Below are 25,396 nucleotides of genomic sequence, written 5' to 3'. Positions count from 1 at the left end.
TAGCTCGGTAACGATCACCAAAGTTTGATTGTGTTAGAGAATTTATTTCTTTCCTGTTTTCGCCTCGGAATTTCTTTTCGCTGAAACGGAGTACCGGCTGTAAGCAGAAGAGCCCACGTTTGCAGGAACACACGCTGTTTGTCTGATCGTTTTTTTTTTAATCAAACAAACGCCATACTGGGGCCTCTTTATTACGTTTCGCCTCACCTGTTCCACCTCGCTGAAGACGTGAGATCCGTGTTGACCTCGACACACTTGCGTGGCGAAGTGTGCGAAGGACCGGCCTCGAAGGGCCTCGCGGAATGCGCGCTCCATTGCAGTCTCGACCACGGCTGACCAGACTCGATCGGAGTGCGCTGAGTCAGCGCAATGCGCTGGCTGCGCTGGCTGCGCTGGACGATGTCGCTGACCTGGTGCCCTTGGTGATGATGACCGGACCCCCCAAGACTATCGCTTACCGCTAAAAGATATGAGGCACTCCCCCCCCCCCCCCCCCCCTCTTTTTCTTCATCAGCGTTATCACCTTTAATGGGCCGCGATTTCGGTTTTATAGGCCGTCCTTCGGCTGATCAGCCAGCGGCCCGAAAAGGAGTCACACAATCGACTTTATACGCGAGCTTGTGCTCGTCAGTATCGCTTCCCTATTGCAGGGATCTCTGCGTTTAAAAAAGATGCTGTGATTAGTAGCTAACACGAACGTTTTTAGTTGTCGAGCAGATGGACGTTCATGGTAAATTAAAAAAAAAAAAAGGAAAAGTATTTTATGTGGGAACCGACTGCCGTCCCGCCCTCGTCAGGGATGTGTGAATCAGTGAGATTGGCAAATGGGATACGAGGACCAGGCTGTTTGCAGCATCGGACGTTAACTGAGCTTCTTCGTAGACAGCACATTACAGTCTTTCATCTTCCATAAATTTGCCGCACATGTGATTGCTGTGTAGAATTGAAAGTCGTCGTAGTTTTCGGGATATATTTGTATTTAGAGAGCATATTGGCGGGCTAGTTGATGCATGATAGAGGTTAATAAGGAGAAACAATCTCCCCAGTACTATTCACAGCTTGTTTAGAGGAAGTATTCAGAGACTTGGAATGGGAGCAGTTAGGGATAAGGGTAGATGGAGAATACCTCAGTAATCTGCGATTTTCTGATGACATTGCCTTGCTAAGCAACTCGGGGGATGAACTGCAAATAATGATTGATGACCTAGACGGGAAAAGTAGAAAGGTAGGCTTGAAAATCAATATGCAGAAGACTAAGGTAATGTTCAACAGCCTCGGGAAGGAACAGCAGTTTGCATTAGGTAGCCAAATACTGGAAGTAGTAGGCGAATATGTCTACTTAGGACAGGTAGTAACCGCAGATCCGGACCATGAAAAGGAAATAGCAAGAATAAGATTGGGATGGAGCGCATTTGGCAAGCACTCGCAGATTATGACTAGCAGCTTACCGGTATCGCTCAAGAGGAAAGTATACAACAGTTGCATCTTGCCTGTACTCACCTATGGGGCTGAAACATGGAGGCTAACCAAGAGAGTTCTACTTAAGTTGAGGACAACCCAGAGGGCTATGGAACGAAAAATGGTAGGGGTAACATTAAGAGATAGAAAGCGTGCAGAGTGGGTCAGAGAAATAACTCAAGTTACCGACATTCTAGTAGAAATTAAGAAGAAGAAATGGACATGGGCACGACATGTAGTGCGAAGGGAGGATAACCGATGGTCGCTGAGGGTAACAAACTGGATTCCAAGGGAAGGAAAGCGTAGCAGGGGGCGGCAGAAAGTTAGGTGGGCGGATGAGATTAAGAAGTTTGCAGGGGTCAAGTGGATGCAGATAGCACAGAACCGGGTTAAGTGGAGAGATATGGGAGAGGCCTTCGCCCTGCAGTGGGTATAATGAGGCTGGTGATGATGATAATGAATATAAACAGCGCCAGAACGAAGACGAGACCACACAACACAGGCGCTGATTGATTGATTCAGACTCATTCATTACCGAACTAGTTGGCACCTTTAGTGCTACTATTGCGTTTAATGCAAATCTTCTCGTGAAAGTAATTTTCAAGAAGTGCGTGTAAGATTTATTTACTAATGTTTAGGAGCAGCGGGATATTGTCGTGTTTCCTCTGAGCCGGCGAAAATCAGCATTGAGGTCAGAAGAGTTGTTCTTACGGCGGGCAGTTATTTTTGGCCAGTTTAGCTTGTATTGGAGAGAAAGTTTCCGAGCATGCTACAAATCTGTGGAATAAATTGCTGGGCTGGCTTGCTTCAACAGATTAGAAAGTCTGTCTCGCCGGTCAGCGGCAAGATGGCAGGTCGCGCATACCTTTTTCTGCTGAATACATTTGAGCACTGCATTCTTACAAAGGCGTGATCAAAATGAAATGCTGAATCTTTCACCTGCAGGGAGAAACAATAAACAAATTAAGTGGTAGGGGTTTAAGCATGGCTTGAACCTAGGTATATCAGCAGAAACCCCGTTGCATGGATTTCCAAAGCTGTACGTTGTTTAACAGTTCCAATTTTAGGGACACTCAAGCTTCGCACCTTTAACTCCGCCTTTTCATTTCGTATTAATACATTTGTGTGTAGTTTTGTGTGTGTGTGTGTGTGTGTGTGTGTGTGTGTGTGTGTGTGTGTGTGTGTGTGTGTGTGTGTGTGTGTGTGTGTGTGTGTGTGTGTGTGTGTGTGTGTGTGCGTGCGTGCGTGTGTGTGTGTGTGTGTGTGTGTGTGTGTGTGTGTGTGTGTGTGTGTGTGTGTGTGTGTGTGTGTGTGTGTGTGTGTGTGTGTGTGTGTGTGTGTGTGTGTGTGTGTGTGTGTGTGTGTGTGTGTGTGTGTGTGTGTGCGTGCGTGCGTGCGTGCGTGCGTGCGTGCGTGCGGAAGGGAAGGCGAGGTATCTGTCTCACTTTCGGATGAACACATACATTAATTAGAGAAGGTCATTTGGACCCAGCTCAAGGTTATTAGGACTCAACGAGACGAAATACGTAGTTCCACGCGGGTAGTTGAACTTGCGTTCAAATAAAAGAAGCACAAGCAATTAGCCTTCCAGAACAATCGTTTTTTTTTTCATGTTTGTGGCTGGCTTTGGTGCTAAGTTAAGTACGGCGTAGTCAGCCTCCTGGAAACCTTAACGCTTATCGTTGTTCTGTTCTGCTATTTAAGGCCGCGTATACGGCTGCCCAGACCGTGGCAGTAGCTGTCTGCAACTTCCCTTTAACGAGCCCGAAATTTACAAGCATGATCACTCTACGTTCGGGAAGTACATAAACGTAGCGATGCCTTTCTTTAGTCAGAATTGTTTCCTTTTTTTATTTTTTTTTTTTTTTTGCGTACGGGGTTTCAGATCGAGGCATTGATAGCACCATACCGACGTACACAGTTGTCAAAAGTAGCAAAACTGTCAGTTCGCATTGTTGGTAGGGGTACACCTTGAAACTTTGAATTGTTCACCAGGGCTCGACAAAGGTTCGAATTCTCCGTCGGTAATGACCGATAGTTTCAACACGGGGTGTGTGTGCGACGGGGTTACATTTAAATGCAATATTTTTCATTTAGTGCTTGCTTATGACGAGCACTGTTTCATCGCCACATTTTCCTCGCTGTCAGTATTCGTCGGGCCGAAGTTCTTGCCAACGTCTATATTGTCAGGTGTGCAGAATTCGTACTCTTTACCGCACATAGCATTCATTGATTACGAAAAAGCATTTGACTCAGTTGAAACCTCGGCGGTGATGAAGGCATTGCGAAATCAGGGGGTAGACGAGCCGTACGTGAAAGTGCTGGAAGATATATACAGTGGCTGCACAGCAACCATAGTTCTGCATAAAGAAAGTAACAAAATTCCCATCAAGAAAGGTGTTAGGCAAGGAGACACAATCTCCACAGTACTATTCACAGCTTGCTTAAAGGAAGTATTCAGAGACTTGGAATGGGAGCAGTTAGGGATAAAGGTAGATGGAGAATACCTCAGTAATCTGCGATTTGCTGATGACATTGCCTTGTTAAGCAACTCGGGAGATGAACTACAAATAATGATTGATGACCTAGACAGGAAAAGTAGAAAGGTAGGCTTGAAAATCAATATGCAGAAGACTAAGGTAATGTTCAACAGCCTCGGGAAGGAACAGCAGTTTACATTAGGTAGCGAATTACTGGAAATAGTAGGCGAATATGTCTACTTAGGACAGGTAGTAACCGCAGATCCGGACCATGAAAAGGAAATAGCAAGAAGAATAAATTGGGATGGAGCGCATTTGGCAAGCACTCGCAGATTATGACTAGCAGCTTACCGGTATCGCTCAAGAGGAAAGTATACAACAGTTGCACCTTGCCTGTGCTCACCTATGGGGCCGAAACATGGAGGCTAACCAAGAGAGTTCTACTTAAGTTGAGGACAACCCAGAGGGCTATGGAACGAAAAATGGTAGGGGTAACATTAATAGATAGAAAGCGTGCAGAGTGGGTCAGAGAAATAACTCAAGTTACCGACATTCTGGTAGAAATTAAGAAGAAGAAATGGACATGGGCAGGACATGTAGTGCGAAGAGAGGATAACCGGTGGTCGCTGAGGGTAACAAACTGGATTCCAAGGGAAGGAAAGCGTAGCAGGGGGCGGCAGAAAGTTAGGTGGGCGGATGAGATTAAGAAGTTCACAGGGGTCAAGTGGATGCAGCTAGCACAGAACCGGGTTAAGTGGAGAAATATGGGAGAGGCCTTCGCCCTGCAGTGGGTATAACCAGGCTGATGATGATGATGATGATGATGATGATGACGATGACCGCATATGGCGGCCTGAACAACCCCGCTGCGAGGAGAAAACGCGCAGAATTCACCTTCGTCGACTTCCATGCATACGGTTAATCGCGGCGGCGAATAGTGGCGCCTGCACAGATCGCCTAGCATGCACTTAGTCGAAGCAGTGAGCTTAGAAGGTGCAGCGATCAGAGGGGGAATTTCCTCACCGTGTTCTTTATGCCGTTAGGTTTAAACCCGCCAGAAGGCCAAGCTACTGAAAAAGAGGCATAGCTTAGCTGCATCCCCACAGCCACAAAGGGGAGGGGAAAAAATGAGTCTTTTGACGCGTTATCCTTTTCTGTATACACCGGTAATTACGGGATCACATCGTGCTTTATGTGATGTTAGTTTGTTATTAACCACGCTGTGACTGGTAGTCAACTCGCTTCGTTGTACGCACCACTAATCATAGAGCAGTGTCCCCCCTAACTGCTCCCGTGATGGCCATGCAGCGCTTCCCCCACTAGTCCATGCTTGCACGATGAGATCTGATGTTCTGGAGTGCCTAATGACCGCGATCGCACAAGAGGCGTCCTGTAGGGTGTGTACGAAGGGTTCTTTGTAACCGGCGCTCCGTTTAAGCGACGAAGCAGAGCGGCTTTGCCTGTCCCCGGTGGTCGGTGGTCATGGGCCCACGTTAGACGAGCGGCATAAAACAAACAAACAAAAAAAATGAGGGAAATTGTGGAATATGAACATCGTAAAGAACTGTTAGGCTGTACTCTGGCGAAAGCTTGGCGGACCAATGCCGAACGCTTGTGAGTATTTGAAGTTCTGGCATCCCATTCTGCTGTTTAAGTAGCTCTTGAGCGTTATATTTTCTCCCGATAGTGTATTTCTCTTGATATTTGATAAATTGCTCAATCAGGCCACCGAAAATGAGCAGGGAAGCCTAATTCGGGCAACTGCTGCCCTCATGTGGCACTTTGTCGTGTGTTCGTTTTGCCGTCTGCAAGCGTGGCGGAGAAGGCAGGGCTCATCTGTTTGTCCTTTGCGAGCTCACTTCGTTGCTTGAAGTCGTGCTTGGAGCAATGTAAGCTCAAAAACTCTACCACAGTTCGGAGCTGAAAGGGAGTTTCACAGCAATTTTAATTTCTGGCCATGCAGTAGACCGAACAACAGAACAGAATAAGTTGAAAATGAGGACCTCATCGGCGGTTATCTGTCATGACACAGTTTTATTAAATGCTAGAGTATTTAAAGCGTGATTGCTTAATATAATTGAGTAACAATGCAGCCTCATCAGCTCCATAATGATATCTGCGGTGAAATTATTCCATCGCATCTCGACGTCGATGTATATACAGAACCTACTATGGTAGGTTCTGTATATACATCATGCCCCAACACACACACCGGAAGAAAAGTTACAAAATGCTCAGGTATTATTAAACGTTAATACCACAGCATTTTAATATAGCGTAGTTTATTACAGTTAGTGAGACATCGCAAGCAACAAAACCGCAAAAAGGACAGGCCAGAACCACCCTGTCGATCGTTTCTGCGGTTTTGTTATTTGCCATAGCATTTCAGTATTGACGTTATGCGTTATTGGTAAATTCTGCCCTAAACAGTAGCTGAAGTTAGTAGTGACGAACTGTAGGGTCATATGTATGACCGAATATTCGGGCCCAGTAGGAGGGTCAAGTATTACTCAGTGCTACTTGGTAGAGCCAAGTAAGAAATGCTACATAGTTGTGCGAATTACCAACATAAACTAAGCTGAAATGTAATGTAATGTGCGGTTGCTGCACAATATAAGGTATGAAGTGGTCGCATAAGGCATTTACACTATCGCTATTGCATTTAGGGAACGCTCCTCGGCGGTGAAGATGCTTCGCGCCCGGCTTGCAAACTGAAGTCCTGCTGTCCACTTTTACCGCAGGAATGCATTTAACGACTACATTTTCAACTCCCATTGTTCATCTTCGTTTCTTCCACCAAGGCTACATAACATCTATAGGTGCCATAGTCAGGGTTTCAAAAGTTTTCGTGTAATTTTGTCCTATACCGTCAAGTGAAGCAGTACCGTGAACGTTATGTTTATTTACTGCCTACAACAACGACACTGTGAAGACACAAGATTGTTTGCGAGAGCTTCTAGCGCGTGCGCCCAGGCGTCAAGGATTGCCGCCGCCGCGCAGTACGCAGCGGTTCAAACAAAAATAGTGGTTGATAGCACCACATGGCACCATTCGTCCGCGAGGTGGCAGAAAATCCGGTATATCGGGATCATTGACCGCGTGTGCACTGTACTGAGATAACCCAGCGATCATGCTTGAACGACCATTTTCGTTTTGGATATCTCATTCGTCAACTGCCAACTGTGTTGCTAACACGTTATGACCTCCACATAACGGCGTCGTGATCGGCGGAACCTTTGTTCTGCTGCCGATCGCCGAGAACGCGATTGCCTTCGAAAGCGTCAGACAAGAACACTAACCACGGAAGAGGAAAAAGCGCCATCGCCTAAAGAAGCTTCATGCGCAGACAGACGAGGAGCGAAGGCAAAAACCCTTCGAAAATGGCAAGCGGGAGTTTTGACCCTTCAAGACCAACGAGAACAATTACGCCTTCTGAAGTAAGGAGCTAGAGCATATATACCCCGGATATCTTAGGTGTGCCGTCAAGTGCGACATAAGTGGGTGAGACGTGGTGATAGCGTGTATGTACATTTCATTAAACACCGGCCGAAGAATATAAAAATTTCATGGTCACGGCTTTTATGAACTACGCGAATGTGAAGGTATGCATTGCGTGGGCACTGGGCGCTCCCCTCATCACCTTCAGCGATGCCCTTGCGCGAACTACTCGGGTCACAGTTGTATTGCATCATTCCACGACGCGTCGATGTAACCATCAATGTCTTACTTGAATTACCACTCGCTGTCCTGTGTGACAGCACACGAGTGATTGATTAAAAGCAAGTTTCCTCAAAAGCTGTACCTTGTTTATGGCAACAGAACATGGGTCAGGACGCATGCATTCCTGCAGTGGAATAATCTGCGCGTAGCACACGCAGATTAGACCGCAAATTTTTCGTTACCGCAGAACGTTCTATTTTTCTTAGAAGGCACTTAGCCACTGTGATTCATTCGCGCCTCTACGTGTGATATTATTACTGTGTTGATCGGAGTTTTGTTTTTATGACCCCGGTGAACCTGCGCTCTAACTTGAAAAGCACGGACTCTAGCGAGCGCGAACAAAGGAAAATGGGCATCGTGGGAGGCAAAAGAGCGGCGGTTCAGGTGTAGCTTACTGTAAGGAAAATGGCAGCAATCCAACCTCTTGTATCACGACAGGCTCTCGTCAAGCAGTAAACAGCGATCCAGCAACGATAGTGGACGCAATGCACCGCCATTATCAGGCAGCCGACCAGATGCTGGCTAGACGCTATAGTTTGCGGTGCGGACAGCAGGAAACGATGTTTTCTTCGTTTCGGACTCGGAGAGCGTTTAGACCAGAAACTCAATTTCGAGTTGAGACCAAAAGAGGAAAATTTTCCTTTATTCTTAATTAATCAGCGATGAATTTAATTGGTCATTTATCACGTTTTGCTCCATATCGATAGAGTAAATGTTTCTACACATGGAGTGTAAAGGCCGACCACTCAAGTTTACACTTAGTATAAATCTTGTTTCTTGTCTACATTAAAACTCCTACACACGGAAAAAGGGAGAGGGGAACGAAAGAGAATACAAAGGAAAGAAGCTTGGAGTTCATTGTCTACGTCGAACGTGTGCATGGTCATGCGACGTGCGTCCTCAGCAGCCAAGGGAAAAAAAAACAAAAACAGAGAGAAGTCTATAGATCGTCTGCGGACGGATGTTCAGGTTAGATCTCTTTTTATTTCCTCTTATAAGGCTGCCCCTCTTAGGCTTTTAAACAATTTCTGTGGTGAGATTGCACCGACCGCTCCTGACCAATGCAGAGGCCAAACAAAAGCGCGTCGCTAGCTTGATGTCGGCACAGCCGTATACTTTCGAAATAGCCGCGACAAAAGTCAGTGAAATGTCTCTTGCTGGCATAGACGACATTTTCTATGTATATGCGAAGACCAAGTTACTTCTGTTAATTAGTTCCCCATTGCGGCTTCTTTGTTCCCGATATCCTTGGTGCTTTCGTGATGAACTTCGTAACTTTTATTGGGAGTAGGAAGACTAGAGTTCTTTAAAACCGGTCGTCTGAGCGTCTGTGGCTATCAAGCTGAAGTCTCCCTCAGAGTTTAAGGGCTATCGATGCTCTCAGCTCGCGTCCTTTCTGCAGGTTTTAAGATTGGACATCGCGGAGCAGCTAGACTTACGGAAAAAGCAAGCTATTGATTGAAAAGCAGAGGTACCCTAGCGCCCCTGTGGGCGTGAACCAGAAGGAGAACGGCCCGAACACGCCAAGCATCACAAACTAAGATACCAGGCCGCAGAAAGAGCTCGACTCTTATGTCCTGCACGGCCGTTCTGTTGCCATCCACTTGGAGAACGTTCCGACGGCGATATTCCCTGCCTGTAATGAGCCAGGGAGGCGCTCAGTGCTCGAGGAACCTCTATTGTTTCGCTCTCTCGCCCCTTTCCCCCCCTCTCCTTTGTTCTTGCTTATTTCCTCTCTCATAGCACCTGCGCTGCTCACTGGTCGTCGCGGGGTCACCTCGGATACGTGGGACACGCAGGCCGCACGCTGCAGGGGTTAATTGCCAGGCGCCCCTAATTGCTTGTCGCGGGAGAGACCGCGGCGGCGGCGATATCGCCTTCCGGTTCCCGGCGGAGTCGAATCAGCGGAGGAGGTGCCGATCGCATCCGGAGGCATGCGGAACGCGACACGTCGCCGTGCGAAAGGACGTTATATACTCGCACGTTCCTTACCTCTGCTGTTTCTTTTTTTACCTCTGTGTCTAGAGGGAGGGTGAGCAACAGCGGACGCCTCCACTTAAGAACAGACAGAGACTGAGGCGCATCCATTGACCGCCGCAAGCTTTGAGAGGTAAACGGATCAATGAATACTTGCCCGGCTATACTCAAGCGAAAACCTTACTAAGCCACACTGCGTCCGCAAAACCTGTCCTCAAAATCTTTCATCAGAACGTGTAGCCGGATGGCACGTCATCATCTGGTGATGCAAGATCGAGTCAGTGGTCATTAATAGTAGTGATTAGTCATAATAAAAATATTATAAAAATGATAATGATTAGTAAAGATAATCAGGGATAGATAGTTACTGATAAGTTAATTAGTGACATAATTAGTTATAGATAACTAATAATGATAAAATTAGTGGCAAACTAATTAGGGATGTGTCAAAGAAATAACTCTAGTTACTGACATTCTAGTCGAAATCAAGAAAAAAATGGGTTAAGCCTGGTAAATTGCGTTAGCAGTGGCCACATTGCTACGCTTGTATGGTTCGACAATTTGGCTATAGAGTAACACATGACACACACTGGTTACGACTGTTCTTCCGACGATCTTTCAGGGCGCTATCTTCACTGGGTGGCATTGCGGCATTCCTGAGCAGTCATGTGTTCATCAGTAGCCGACGGGGTGGAAGCACTCGGAGAGCTAGAACGTAGTCGCCGAGCTTCATCTTGTTCACGATGCTTATTACGACATTCTTCACGTTCTTCTACTGTCTCTTGTGCACGTTGTCGCTTCCTTGCCGCAGCTTGTCGCTGAAACCTCTCTTTAGCAGCCTGCATAGCAAATCAAACAGGGCGAGGCCGAAGCAGCGGCGAACCATCTCTTCGGCGCCGCTGCAGCGCGTGGCGCACCGACGGTGCCGCCATCTGGCGGAGCTCGGCTGTAGCGGTTGCTGTTCAAGGTCAAAAACGGCGTCCGCCGGGGATACGCGACGGCTCGAAACCTGGCGCAGTATTGCTATCGCAATAAAAGAAATGGCAGTGGCTTAGCTCGGCTATGCCAGGATATACGTATTGAGAGGTACGTTTCCCTGGATGAGCTTGTTGTAGTCACTGTATGTTTACCAATGAGGGATATTGGATATGCACTATTTTATTCATTTTGCTTCACAGAGACGAAACTGCCCCATGATCTTTGAAGTTACATGCACGGTCTCAATTTTGTCTAACAATATTTCGATTTGGTAGTCTCTTTGGTATACAAGTTCTATAGTAGTTTTCCATTGTGTAGTCTGGACTTGAGGGTGCGAAGCTGAATTAAAGTCAAACTTTTCTTTCATACACTAACACAGTCTTGTTTTCTGTTGAAATCAGCCGAAGTCATCACACAATTCTGAAACCCTGTCGTAGGCTGCTATACCACACCACATCAATCGTCTGCTTGGCAGATGTTCCCGGTGCCATGTAGACTCTTTGGATGATGATGCCGCTCTCCGGAAGCCGAAAACAGCAGGCTTCAGCATCATTCATTGCGATCGAATGCATATGTCTGAACCGCCTATTTATTCTCCGCCTGTTATACGCAATGCTGCTCATGCGACACGCGGTTCAGGTGATAGCGCGGTGTGCGGCGAGACTAGAGTGCTTCGATGCGCGTGCCCGCGGGCATCGAAGCACCCTAGGCGAGGCGGCGACGAAGCGCACGGCGCACCTGTGGGGTCTCTCTGGTTACCATGGTATCCGCACATGCGCACAACTGCTCATCCACGTGACGTCACGCGCGGCTCCGAGGGTGCAGCGGGCGAGCGGGAGCAGCGACGGCGAAGGGCGCGCCGCACCTGCTCCTCCTCTCCGGTTGCCATAGTAACGGCGCATGCGCACAACTGGCCTCTCCTGTCCACCGCGAAATGCTCTGCTGGTAGCCCTGTGTAGCTCTTGCTACAAAAAGGGAATTGGGCGCGAGCGACACCACTGGAGCGAAAGGCGCTAACGTCGCCTTAGGGAGCAAATGGGATCACACGATTCCTCTTATTGCTGCTGGAGCAGACTCTCGGTTGAACTTGCGTGTTTGAAATGCTAATTGTCACGTTTTTTTGTGTAGTTTCGCTCGATAACGAGTACAGCATAGCCCTTTTGATCTTGCACGGTTGCTGAGGTTGCTGAAGTTATTAGGCTGTTGCCGGTCCGTTATTGCTCTGTATCCGGACGTACGCGTCGGAACCAAGCGCAAGTTTTCATTGCTACCCGAAAAATAAGCTCACGGAATCTTCCTTATTCAAGCTTTGAATGGGCAAAGAGGCGAGTGGTCATTCTAATGTATGCAGCAGACATTTCAGCGAGCAAGATATCGTCCATGGAGTTCGCGTAAACAGTTCGGTGAGGAGCAGCAGAAGTAACGGCGCGCGCGTTTTAATTTGCGCTTATCACTTGTGAAGCTAACGACGACGTATTGCTGAAAAGATGGCAAAAATGCTGCCTTCACGGAGCAGTACCCTCCCAGAACAAGGAAGGATCGTGTGAAAGACAGGTCTCATTCTTCTGAATGAAGGCGTTGACATGGAGGTTTCAATGAGGTGAACTAAAGATTCTGCAGCTACGGGCAGCGGTATGCATGATGAGTAGTCTCAGGCAGCGTCTGCTGTGTTGATTTTAGTTTCAAATGTCAGAGTACGTGAATAAATTAAAAACAGAGCATTACATGTTGTGATATGCTGAGGTATGCGTCAGCAAAGCTACTCTGCGCGAGAAAAAAACAAATATGCGAGCCCGAAACATGATTACCAATGATGGTAGTCAGTGCGCAAAAATTCGCTACTTGGGAAGCACTTTTTCACACTTGCTATAAAGATTAAGCTGCGTCTTCCCCACACTCTAACTTGTCTGTTCTACAATGTTCAGGGGAGCAAGTGAACGGCACGTACCGTTTCCGCCGGCTCTATGTAAGGCGGTCAGCATCGGTCATCCTGGCAGCTCTGCTTCCTCTAGCAAAGAATTCTTATAATTGAGATTCACTGGCAGCTTGCTGCTGACTGCTGTGCGGAAGCTTCAGTTCCATATTGGAAGCAGTAACGCTTGCCAGTCCTCGTCCAAGTGAACGTATCGGCCGGGCCCACGCTTCGGCAGCTAGCTGACTCGAGTAAGTGCTGTCTTGAACGATTGGGCCTAATACCTCAATTAAGCTTAAGCAGGCCCAAACCGAAATGTAAATAAACAAATATGTGAATGCAGCATTAGCGGGCGCAACAAAACTGCATAGGAAACGATTGCGCAGCAGCAGTTTAACGCGCGTTATCCCACTTATTTCGTCACGCGGGGCTGCCGAGAGGTGGCGCAACGGTATGTTCTCCTCGGGTGCCTTAGAACACGCAGCTACAGAAAGAAATTTAACAATGGAGATGACGCATGTGCTGTATGTGGTAACTCTGCAGTGAAACAATTGACCATGTTATACTCGAATGTAATGGTATCCATCCGGAAGTTGATGCAGACGCAATCACTGTTCCTGAAACTCTGGGGTTTAGAGATACCAGTGGCCGGGTGAATAAACCGACGGTGGAAACTAGCAAAAACCGACTGGAAGATTGGTGGCTTAAAAGCAGAGAAGTGACATAATGTTAGTAATGTGGAATCAAAAATTTAATGAATAGAATGATGGTTCAGTTAACCAATCTAAATCAATAATTAAGATATAGGGAGAAAAATGGGCATGATAGCTACTGCTACCACCCTGTTTCAAAGGGGACGCTCCTATATTCCATCCATCCATCCATCCATCCATCCATCCATCCATCCATCCATCCATCCATCCATCCATCCATCCATCCATCCATCCATCCATCCGTCCGTCCGTCCGTCCGTCCGTCCGTCCGTCCGTCCGTCCGTCCATCCGTCCATCCATCCATCCATCCATCCATCCATCCATCCATCCATGCACCTATGCGCGGAGAGAGGATAACTGAATCAATTGGATTCCAACGGAAAGAAAGCGTAGCAGATGGCGGCATAAAATTAGGTGGGTGGATGCGGCTATAAGAAGTTCGCAGGGGTGAAGTGGGTGCAGCTATAGCACAGGACCGGGTTAATTTGAGAAAAATAGGAGAGGCTTTCGCCCTGCGGTCGGTATTGTCCGGCTAATGATGATGATGATAAATAATTAATGATATATAGTTAGTGATAGCTGGCTAGTGGTAGTGTAGTGATGACCTCACACCAGCCAATCGGAGAACCTCGTCAACCGGAGCCCTGAGTGCCGTTGTCGTAGATGTAGGGTGATATTCAGGTTCTCAAAAAGTTCTACAACGGTTCATGTGACGTCAAAAGTACCCATCGTGGAGTGGTAGCACGGGAGGTCGAATAGTGTGGTTGGGTTTTACGGAGTGGATAAGCGGGTGTACAAAGATGTCGATTAGCAGCCGCCAACATCTCGGCAAGGCTAATTTCTCAATGCAGTTTCAACAGTGACATCTGCGTTTTTTTACTGTGGCTGTTTGGAATCGAATAGCTTGCTGAAATGGCTTTGTTTGCTCATTTCGCCTGACAGCGCATATATTTTTTTTTTCATACTTGCACCCTCGATAATATGTTGCGTTTTCGGCGCCATCTCTCTCTCTCTCTCTCTTTCTCTTTCTGTCTCCATCTCTCTCTTTTTCTCTTTAAATGTTTATTGAACAGTAGTACGAGAACCACTAACTGTCCCTGTCGTCCTTCCAGGCTATGCCTAAGTTCGTAAATTTCTCCTCAGAGGTAATTCAAGGCCTGGTGGCGTATCCTAACGAGAAACTCAATAGAGGGTTTATAAAAGTAGGTCTGGCAACTATGAGCGGCACGCCGATCCCGTTCTGGCGGCCATATTTTCTTCGCTTCATCCGTTCACTCACGAGAAGGTGCCCCGTTACAATTGCAGTGGGTGATTCCGCGAAGGGGCCGCTTTTACCCTTCTAAACCTGTATGCTGGTGGCTGCATACTCACCAGATTCGCCAATCAAACAGAGGCTGAACGTATAGTTGAGTTTATACTTTTATCTGGCGGTACGCGGTGATACTAGGGAGCTTTAGAATATGGGGACCCTACTGGTGAAAGGAAAAGTATAATTGTGGGAGCACATTGCGCGGAATGCTGCGATGAGTGGGTGCTATAATCACTCTGAGCACTCGCACCCCGCCATTACCCTATTCCCCTAACCGATAGCCTCCCCGATCTCTCTATTCCCGGTAAGGGTTTTCTCTGAAAAGTCATGCCTGTGATATTTAATTCTGCCGTCGCAGCTGTTTACTTTTTAACTATAGATATCATTGAACTGCATGCTAATCTACTGATACAGTTGAAGTCGTCTCTGTTCTCTGAGAAGTCATGCCTGTGATATTTAATTCTGCCGTCGCAGCTGTTTACTTTTTAACTATAGATATCATTGAACTGCATGCTAATCTACTGATACAGTTGAAGTCGTCTCTGTTCTCTGAGAAGTCATGCCTGTGATATTTAATTCTGCCGTCGCAGCTGTTTACTTTTTAACTATAGATATCATTGAACTGCATGCTAATCTACTGATACAGTTGAAGTCGTCTCTGTTCTCTGAGAAGTCATGCCTGTGATATTTAATTCTGCCGTCGCAGCTGTTTACTTTTTAACTATAAATGTCATTGAACTGCATACTAATCTACTAATACAGTTCAGATCGCCTCTGTTCTAGCGTTTTGAGTTGATGTCAGCTCTTCCATTTGCGCAACTGTTGACTTTTAGTGCTGCGATCTCGTAGCACGTATGTACTCGCTCGCGAACAGTGTGGCGCTCGGTTTAACGGATTACAGAGTCATGAGCGTGGTATGCGCTGTGCATCATATTTCGTCATGAAGCCACCGTTTCGTTTTAATGACGAAGCAGTAGGAGTGGTATGAAGGTTAGCATTTCCGTTGTCATCTGTCTGGCTTGATGAAGTTCATATACGGTTCCACGTTCGAAAGTGGCTCAGGCTATGAGGGACGCCTTATTAGAGGGCTCTGGAAATTTCTACTTTCCGGTGTTATTTAAAATGCTGCTTTTCGCTTCCATCGAGACGCGGCCGCCGTGGCAGGGATCGCACCCGCGTCCTTAAGATCAGCAGTCACCATGACGATTGAGCCACCTCAGCGAGTGTTTTGAAGCCTCAGTATGTACTGTGCGTATGTGTATGGATAAGGAGGCCAGAGGTATAAATGTGGTAGGACCGAGTAACAGTAGACGACTACTGTTGATGATCGGTAAAACCAGCAAGCACCCATGACATTATGACTAAGCATTGCGCGGAAAATTAAAGATCGATCACTCGAGCATGGCTCTGCAAACTTAGACATATCTAGGAATGATTAAAATGACTCAGAAAAATTAAAGGTCACCACGCATGACTCAGAAAACTCAAATACGAGTAAGAATGACGACTTCTTAAGAATTTGTCGGTGCGTTTGAAGAAAATACTGCCCGCAAATGGCGGCGCACATATGCACGCTACGTAAGCGAAGTCGAAAATGCTTATACTTTCGCATTTCTTCCGCATAAATCTTATTAATTGCTCCTCTAATTTTATTGCACTGTAGAGTTATAAAGCGTCAACAAAATGCAAGCGTTCATAGAATAACGTCTCCATTCCGCGCCAATGGGACTCCAAAGTAAACAAAGGAAGCATGATTTTGGCGGGAGCCGGTTTGTTTATTCGCATTACCTGAATGAATCAGTGTATACACTACAGTCGTCGTTATTTATGTAGCTAATTCAGCGTTGACGTCGCTTTAGCGTTGGGCGTGGATGGATAGCGAAATGTTAGGCGAAGCAGCCGCGTGTCACTGCCACGTGCTGCGAACCGGCACCAAACCGCTTCCGACGTGCAAATCGCGAAAACTGCACGCGCTACGTCTAATACGCCGAGAAAGAGGTGCGGCGTAGCGCCACTGCACATCGAGATCGTAAGTGCTTATTGTCATGAAAACACGCGCGCAGCTAGAGCATGCATTTCGTAAGTTCAGCGCGTCAGGTGTAGTGTATGCGGCTGCAGCCGACGGTCCGGGCGCCGCTCTCTCTCACGTACACCTGCCTTCCACATAACACAGCCCTGTGGGGGACGAGAGCAGAGTTTGAAAGTTTGTAAGCTTGTCGGACTGTTTTGTTTTGCTGTCAGGATGCTCAAACGAGGACCGAGGGGAACACAGCTTGAAGGTATACTGTAACTAGTTTCTAACCTGACGAGCGGGAGATAGTGGGAGGCGGATTCAGCAGTCCACGCACGTGCTTTGTTCGCAGTGCCAGAATGAGGGCGTTTTATTACGCTTTTTCTCTTTCGTTTATTTGCGTTCCGGGTATTATCCTCTTCGGAACATTCGCTCCTGGTTATCGGCGCCCACGCGTTGCTCGCCGCGTGGCTCTCGAGGCTTGTTATGCAAATGGATTAGCTCCGTAAGGACGTTAGACGCTGAGGCGGCTTTTTATTATTTTTTTACGTCCGCCATTTGTTTCTTTTTTACAAAGAATAGATTTGTGCATGCTTCTAAATTGGTCTAGAACATAGCGAGACAGGTTTTTCTCGCAAAAGAGAAAGCTCGATGCTTACAGAACTGACGGATGGTTCTGTGGCAGTTTAAGAAAGCACTGAGGCGGGTTAATTAGTCTTGCTTTCCAGAACAACGGGTAGAAATCAGCTTGAGGAAGAACCTCTGATAGCGGATCGTACCGGAAGTTGGTATGGTTGGTGCCCAAGCAGCTAGCTCGCAATTCAGTTCTTGAGCTCATGTATTTCTTCTCTTTTCTCCCTCTTTTTATTTTCGGCCGTTTTGAAGGCGTCCGCCCCCGTGTGCACTTGCTTTGCTATTGTGTCCTCGTCCATATAGTTCCTTATTTCCCTTCCCCACTCAATGTGGCAGGTAGGACCTTTACACCATGCTTGGGCCTCATTTTACGAGGAATTTCAATATTTTCTGTCGTCTCTTTTTCGGTGGTTCGCCTTGATATCTGACGAAGCGAAGCTGCAGTCAGTCGACCGCAGTCTGGATGGTTAGAGCGCTTGGTTGCTGAGCCCGGGGACGCGGGCTCGATACCAGCCACGGCATTTCGACAGAGGCGAATATCGAGAGTAAAGGTTATAGGGCACAGAGTTTTCTCAAATAATTCGGAGCTCTGAACTACGTACGTCTTCCATCATATATAGGCGCACTTCGCTTTGAGACGCTAAACCCCGTAAGCCATATGTCATGCCGTAAAATGACAGGAGGCAGCTACCAGCATTCAAAGTAAGACTGGTCTAAAACTAGCCTGATTAGCTTTATGGAGACTAACATCTATGCTGCCATGACCATTAGTCTTGCAAGGAGCAGCTCTTACTTTTCTATAGAGATGACCTTGTATATTACGGATGTGTATGTTGTGATGCCTTAAACTGCAAAAAGTCTGTGACTGTCTAGTTGGTCGCGTAAACACAGAGAACCAGGGTAACACACAGTGGCGCTGGACACGACACTGTACTTCTCTGTATTCACGCCCTTACCGTTCGTTCTGCTGGTGCCGCTGACGTCCTCTTCGTTGATGCGGCCATGTACCAAGTCACCCAGCTTTCCACTCTTCCGGACGGCGTCAGAAGTTGCGCGCGACGTCCGCGTCCCTGTGGCTACAGCTGCGGTCGTTTCGCGGGTGCCGCTGGCATCGGCGTGTAGCTCGCAAAGGCCCTTTTCCCTCCCGCTGTGCCATGCACCTCCCTCACGCTCGTGACAGTCGCGCGAGTGCGTGAAGCGGCCGTCAGACGCCGGGCCGCCGGCATCTGCCGCGCGTGCGGTGCTATCGCCGTGGCAGCAGCTGCCGCGTCGCGCTCGGATAGACAGACGCACGGTCGCCGGCAGCCGATCGAGTGGAATCGGGCCGTCGTCGTGCATAGGTCGCATCTGCGGATCCTGTCGTCGACACCGCGTCTCTCGCTGCGCCCACGTGTGCGTGGCGAACATCGCTGTAGTGCTCCCTCCCGTGTTTCTTTGTGCTGTCTGTGCCTTGGGATGTGTGGTAGAAGATGGTGCTGTTCGCGCTGCGGCTGTCGTGTCCTGGGCTGGCGGCAGTGATGTGACGGATATGCGCGCCACCTACTTCGGTCGTCGTCTTCGCTGTGTGACATCGGGCCCGCGACGAGGCCCGGACCTTACGGCGGATAATGATGGGTGGATCACCAGTCAGCCTGAAGAAGCGGTCGTCTCACCGTCGCGGCGGTATCAGGCTGCGGCGGTTTCTGAGCGTGAGAGCACTCGAATAGTTTTCCTTGCGTTTTTTTTTCTTTTTTCTTCTCGAAGTGCCTATTAGCTTTGTTGCCACGTTTAATTGTGGCGTAGGGAACTGAAAGCAGATATCTTAAGGGACCTAAAACCCAACTATTCATCTCCGGACCAGGGCAAATGTATCATATGACCCGAAAGTGAGTCGCAGGATAAATGGAATTCAAGGAGGCGGACATTGAGACTCTGCTCATCGTCTGTCGTTTTCTACGCATTTACTTTTTCTTTGCATGCTTATTGCGTTTGCGCCGTATCCAAGAGACAGGCAATTGATTATATGACGCATATGTGAAACAATGTCTCCCTCGCTTTTTTCTGCAAGGCCTCTTTTTTGTTATTTCCTTTATCCGAGATGCGCTGCATTCACTTGCGATGTGCGACTGCGATTACCGCACCGCTGTTGACTATTTCGTACGCGATTATTTGATTTAAAGGTTTCATATCCGAATTTAGTAAACACTTAATATCTCAGGAACGCAGTGCGAGCTCTTGTGCTAGTGATAGGGGATATGTTTTACTTAGCATGCGATGTACAAGCTGACAGTTGCCGATATCATCAAATTCTGGCTAAGCCGGCCTGTTGTTAACACCACTACCACTATCACTGGGAACAATTGAGAAGGAGTTACCGTAAGGACAATTTCCCAACCAGTTGGTGGCTCACTGTCATTATCCAGTCTCTGGTCGTACCGCGGGTGGGCGACTATATTCACAAAAAGACAGCTTGTGAAGACAGGATAAAACATGACGAAGCAGTCCTCGCAGCTCTTTCAATGTTCTTTTCAGTTGACCGCGAGACGGCTTTAGCAGGAGGAGGAAGATGAGGAGGAAAGGCAGTGAGGTTAACCGGTAAAGGAACTGGTTTGCTACCCTGCACAGGGGGAAAGGGGTAGGTGGGTATAAAAATTGTGGGTGAGAGAGGGATGGATGATGACGGTACAGTCACATCACAGACATGTCACATTACATCACGTCACATTCATATCACGTAACATAAAAAATCATAGCCTTTCGATCAGTCCTGTGCTTTTCATAAAGCGGAGCAGTGCCTGGGAGGCCTTCACTGCTGACGATCTCCGTGGCCAGGGACCTAGGATCTTAATTTCAGTTAGTGGGCGTCCATCTAGACGCTCCAGCGCACGGCATAGACACTGTCTTTCCTCGCTGTATATGGGGCACTCACAAAGAATGTGGCCTATAGTCTCGTCGCACCCACAGTGTGTACATGAAGGGCTATTTGCCATACCTATCACAAAAGAAGAAGAGTTTGTAAATGCAGCACCAATCCACAGGCGGCACAGTAGAGTTTCTTCACATCGGGGTAGGCCAGGTGGAAGCCGGAGCTTCAGGTCAGGGTCCAGGGATGCTATAGCAGTTGTCTCAAATAAGGTACCCGGGTAGTTGTCTGCCGCCACGGCGGCTTCATAATGAGGAAACTCGACTCCTGGTTCCATATTCCAAGTTTGCGTCGTTTCCAGAAGTGTTGCCATCTCTCTGACCTCGAGCCATCTGATTGGTGGAAAGACTGTAACCGGAAGTGGTAGTGACATGCGGTTCCAGCGTGCAGAGCAATAAAATGGCTCGAGGTCAGAGGAATAAGGAGATTTCCGCAAATGACGCAAACTCGGAATACGGCACCTGCACTCAACACTCAAGTACGCGGGTTCAGTTACACCTGCGGCTGCCGTTTTTCAACCGAAGGGGGGTGGGGGGGAATAATCAAAGACGCTTATCTAGTGCACGTTAACACTTTCGAAACCGTTAAAAGAGGCTGTTGATATTGAGGGGCCCTTAAAAATTGCAAGCATATCTTTAATTTTTTTTTACGCGTAGAGTATACAGCTTCTTCGGTCAATGCGGCGTTGTGTCGCCGCTGCCGTCAGCGTGCTATGGTTACGGTGCTCTAGAATATTCTAGAGCACTGTACCATGGCTTGAATTGGAGGGACGCTCAAACTTCTTCAACACGCTCCTGTGCCCGGAAGTGCTGCAATATTTTAATCCGGCTTTTAACGGGGAGTGCCCACACTATGGGTGCGCGTTCTAGGACATGTACCAGATGATGTGGGCGTGTCCCTCTAACCCCGCTTTCCCCCTTTTCCCCTCACCTACCTGAGAGAGATGGTTTGGTTTGGTTTGCGGGGTTTAACGTCTCAAAGCAACTCAGGCTATGAGAGACGCCGTAGTGGAGGACTCCGGAAATTTCGACCACCTGGGGTTCTTTAACGGTCACTGACATGGTAGGCTGGCCTGGTCGACTGCTCTATCTTAGAGAGCCAAAGAGTTCTCGTTGCTAGGGCCCGAGCTGCCGCGGAAGCCCTAGGGGTTCCGGACTAGAGGTTCGGTTCAGGGGTCCACAGAAAACAAGTGAGACGGTTACTGCGGCTTTCCTTCCATAAATCAATCAGTTTTCGTTTCCTGTAAACTAATTTTGCTACGGAGTAACTTCGACCGCCTGGCGATCTTTACGTGCACTGTGCGATGTCAGCGCATGTTTAAGATCCCCAGGTGGTCGAAATTACTCCGTAGCCCTCCACGGCGGCTCTTCTTTTTCCCTTTCACTTTCCCACCCATCTTGCCCCCTTCCCTTACGGTGCGGTTGAGGTGTCCACAGAAAATAAGACAGTTACCGCGCATTTCCCTTCCTATAACAATCAGTTAAAAAAGTATAAAAGGGTAAGCAGTGCTGCGCATTTATTTCGCATTTGATTAAGTATACCCAAAACGGCTGTAATTTGTTTCTTCATATTTTTGCTTTAGTGATAGCAAATAAAAAAATTAAGAGGGACTTTAGCGACTAAAACAGTGAAAGGCGAAAGAAAGCCTGAGAGATATGGTTCGAATGGCGGAAGGGTGGCTATTCCTGGCCCTACGTGGCTGGGACGGTATACGTCAACGCCGCTTGAGGCGGGGGCAAGGCAGCCACCGGATTTTGTTCTGTTGTAGGCTGTCATTGCACTTGCCACCGCTTAGGTGGTGGACGACGGCTGTTGCGGCGTGCGTCTTTCTCTCCCTCTTCTCTTTTCCTTCTGTACTTCCTCTCTTCTGTCCGCATGAGACAGCGGATGTTGCTCAGCAACAGAGCCAGAAGCAGGCCCGTGCATTTTCTTTTCCTTCTTCCTACAGCCACAACAACAATAACAAAGCCTGAGAAGTCTCATCATGTCTACCGTTCCTGTCATCTGCAATCCCACACTTGAACGCGTGCCAAGTAACGCCACGCGACAGCCGCCGCAAAAGCGGGACACACTTTGTCCACGACAGTATGAGTCATTAAAGGCTTGCGCCTTAATAAATAAATTTACAGGAAAGGCAAGGCACTCTATCAGTGACCCTTTTCCTGCAGACGTCTGAGCTATTATGATTGATTTATAGGAAGGGAAAGGCGCGGTAACTGCCTCACTTGTTTTCTGTGGACACCTCAACCACGCCGTGAGGGAAGGGAGGAAGGTGGGAGTGAAAGTGGAAAGAGAGAAAGAGGAGCCGTAGTGGAGGGCTACGGAGTAATTTCGACCACCTGGGGATCCTTAACGCGCACTGGCATCGCACAGCACACGGGCGCCTCGTCGTTTCACCTCCATCGAAACGCAGCCGCCGAGCCTGAGCTATAGTGTGGTCTGAACCGCGCTGTAAGGGAAGGAAGGAAAAATCCCTTACAGCGCAGTTCAGATATTCTGGTACACTATGCTCAGGGAAGGAAGGAAAGTGGTAGTGAAAGTGGAAATAGAGAAAGCGGCGCCCTAGTGGAGGTCTCCGGAGTAATTTCGACCAGGATTATTTGACGTGGTGTTGTTGTTGTGGCTGTAGGAAAAAGAAAACGAAAATGCACGGGTATGCTACTGACTCTGTAGCTGAGCCACCTCCGCTGCCTCATTTATTTATAGGAAGGGAAAGGCGCGGTAACTGTCTCACTTGTTTTCTGTGGACACAGCAACCGCGCCGTAAGGGAAGGGAGGAAAATCGGGGTGAAAGTGGAAGGAGAAAAAGGAGCCGTAGTGGAGGGCTACGGAGTAATTTCAACCACATGAGGATCTTTAACGTGCGCTGACATCGCACAGCACACGGACGCCTCTTCGTTTCGCCTCCATCGAAACGCAGCCGCCGAGGTCGGGTTCGAACCCGGATACTCCGGCACAGTAGTCGGGCGTCTTACCACTGCACCATCCCGGCGGGGCACCTCCGCTGCCTCGCGCGGACAGAAGAGAAAATAGAGAAGAAAGGAAAAAAGAAGAGGGAGAGAAAGACGCGCGCCGCAACAACAGCCGTCGTCCACCACAGAAGCAGCTGGCGGGGGCAATGACGGCCTATAACAGATAAAATTCGGTGGCAGGCTAGCCCCCGCCGCAAGCGACGTTGACCTACCGTCCCAGCCCCGTAGGGCCAGGAACAGCCACCCACTGACATCGCACAGCACATGGATGCTTCCCTGTTTCGCCTCCACCGAAACGTAGCCGCCGGCGGTCAGGTTCGAACCACGCAGGGTACTCTGGAGCAGCAGTCTGTCATATTAACCCCTCTGCCGACATGGCGGGGCATTACCAAAATTTGCAGAATGAAAAGGCGGTCTTAAAGACGTTATCTAGGGTAGTAGGCGAAGTTCAAGCCTCCTCCTAATTTATTTTTACGTGTGTAAATTTTAACCAACCCTGGCGTAACAAATATAATAATAATAATAATAATAATAATAATAATAATAATAATAATAATAATAATAATAATAATAATAATAATAATAATAATAATAATAATAATAATAAACTTTACTAGAGAGTTTTAACAGCATTACATTATTGGCCTGCCAAAGCCGCAGTGGGCTTGAAGGGCGGGCCGACAGGCAGCGGTAACAAACTATAATGTCTGAAAGCCACAGCATACTTCAATATAACTTAAGCAGGAACATGCAAGAAAAGAACGGCAATGAAGAGAGAAAAAATAACAAGCCACGTAACCTGAGCTAAAATGAAATGTAAAGAAGCACTTCTAGTACACAGAAACCAAGGCAAGAAAAGAAAAAAAAAACTATTTTCGACAGCAGTATCAATTCAAAATGAAACAAATAAACGGAACTTGATTTATTCACATATCAGCAGAGTACAGGACAACAAAAGAAACAAAATTACATTATTCGTCCTTAGATTACTTAGCTTAGTTGTGATTTATGCAATTATGTAGGACAAAGATGAACTTTAAAAAAGGTCGGAGACTAAAGTATTAAAGGATAATACGAAGAAGGAATTGTTTTAATATGAGCTTTGTTTTTACGCGAAAGGCACTTGGTGATAGTTGATTGAGGCAAGATGGTATGTAGAAACTGCAGGTGCGGTATCTGGTGGAGCTGCGAGGCACCCGGTAACGGTATTTAGGCCGGAGGCAACGCGAAGGAACATATTCCACTTTATGCTTGTGTGACCAGAAATGTCCGAGGATAACCGTTTCTGTGAGAAGGGAGCGAAAATTTGAGAACCGTAAGGCTTTCAAAAGGTCAGCTCCGGAAGGTAATCCTAAATCATAGCTAATAATATTCAAAATATTTCGAAGGATACAATTTATTCTATTTTTCCATCGACACGCGCAGTGCCCGAACACCGTAATCCGATAACGGAGTTTGCTATAACACAAGGCATGTAAAATTATTTTACGAACGGACAGTGGCATGTAATATCTAATATTGTATAATGTTTCTGAAACTGCACGAAGCCTTGAGCATAGATAAGCCAAATCGGAATTCCTGGCGAAGTCACTGTCAAAGAAGTCACCTAGGTATTTTGCACAAGACACATAAGAAACAGGCGGACAGGTATACAAGGAGAGCAAGAAGAAGGTTGGGGAACCAGTAGTGGAAGGTTTAAGCTAACTTTCTTCAAGGGATTGTGGAAACAAATAAGCTTCGTTTTGGAGACATTACTTTATTACATTAGTGCCGCACCAGTTCATGACACTCATTGTTGCCTCTTGCAAACGGGAGATTGCATTTTAAAAGCGGGAATCTTGGGATATGATAACTGTGTCGTCAGCTTAATGAAAAGTATATATGTAGGAATACCAGCGGCAAGGTCATTGACGTATAGATTAAAGAGAAGTGGACTTATAATACTGATCCCTGAGGTACTCCGGCTTTAATTATACTGATCCCTGAGGTACTCCGGCTTTAATTGGAGTTATATTACTCTCATACCGCCCAATAGAGACGTACTGAGTTCTGTTTTCCAAAACGTTAGTGAGCGGTTTTGAAAAGGCCCACGAAATCCTATGAATGAGAGCTTAGTTAATAAAAGGCTGTGGCATACACTGTCGAAAGCTTTGCTAACATCAAGAAAGTGAGCACATACAACCTGGTCAGCGTCAAAAGCTGAATTAGCTGAATTTATAAGGTCCCAAATATCCACCACGAGAACCTGTGTGCCTTTGCCTGGTATAAAGCCGTATTGCGCACTTGAAATAATGTTGTTAGCACTGAGATACTTGGACATGACTAGCAGCA

The 25,396-nt window shown here is 47.4% G+C and overlaps 2 protein-coding genes across 9 annotated transcripts in view; one reads left to right on the top strand and one right to left on the bottom strand.

The window, feature by feature from the left end:
* The window catches only part of LOC146197713 (pleckstrin homology domain-containing family G member 5-like), a 767,578-nt gene that overhangs the window by 209,651 nt on the left and 532,531 nt on the right, over positions 1 to 25,396 (top strand). The window contains exon 1 of one of the 3 annotated variants that reach the window (XM_084599626.1): positions 18,653 to 18,879. The exons of the other annotated variants lie outside the window; for them this stretch is intronic. Within the exon in view, the coding sequence (XP_084455752.1) occupies positions 18,799 to 18,879 (81 nt within the window). The 5' untranslated portion in view covers positions 18,653 to 18,798. Of the gene's footprint in view, positions 1 to 18,652; positions 18,880 to 25,396 lie in introns of those variants that run through there. 3 annotated transcript variants of the gene reach the window in all.
* The window catches only part of LOC146197714 (uncharacterized), a 177,904-nt gene that overhangs the window by 67,222 nt on the left and 85,286 nt on the right, over positions 1 to 25,396 (bottom strand). Inside the window, exon 1 of one of the 6 annotated variants that reach the window (XR_014706218.1) lies at positions 18,148 to 18,510. The exons of 1 other annotated variant lie outside the window; for it this stretch is intronic. Coding sequence is in view for 1 of the 5 variants with exons in the window: in XM_084599628.1 (XP_084455754.1) it covers positions 18,148 to 18,598 (451 nt within the window). In the remaining 4 variants the exon portion in view is untranslated. Of the gene's footprint in view, positions 1 to 18,147; positions 18,599 to 25,396 lie in introns of those variants that run through there. 4 more of the 6 variants (XR_014706219.1, XR_014706217.1, XR_014706220.1 and 1 more) reach the window with 4 other exon arrangements.

The sequence above is a fragment of the Amblyomma maculatum genome, chromosome 3, assembly GCF_055883805.1.
Source record: "Amblyomma maculatum isolate TAMU_Amacu chromosome 3, ASM5588380v1, whole genome shotgun sequence".
In the NCBI taxonomy this organism is placed as follows: Eukaryota; Metazoa; Arthropoda; class Arachnida; order Ixodida; family Ixodidae; genus Amblyomma; species Amblyomma maculatum.
Note: the sequence above shows the minus strand (reverse complement) of the source record. Positions and strands in the feature narration are given on the sequence as shown.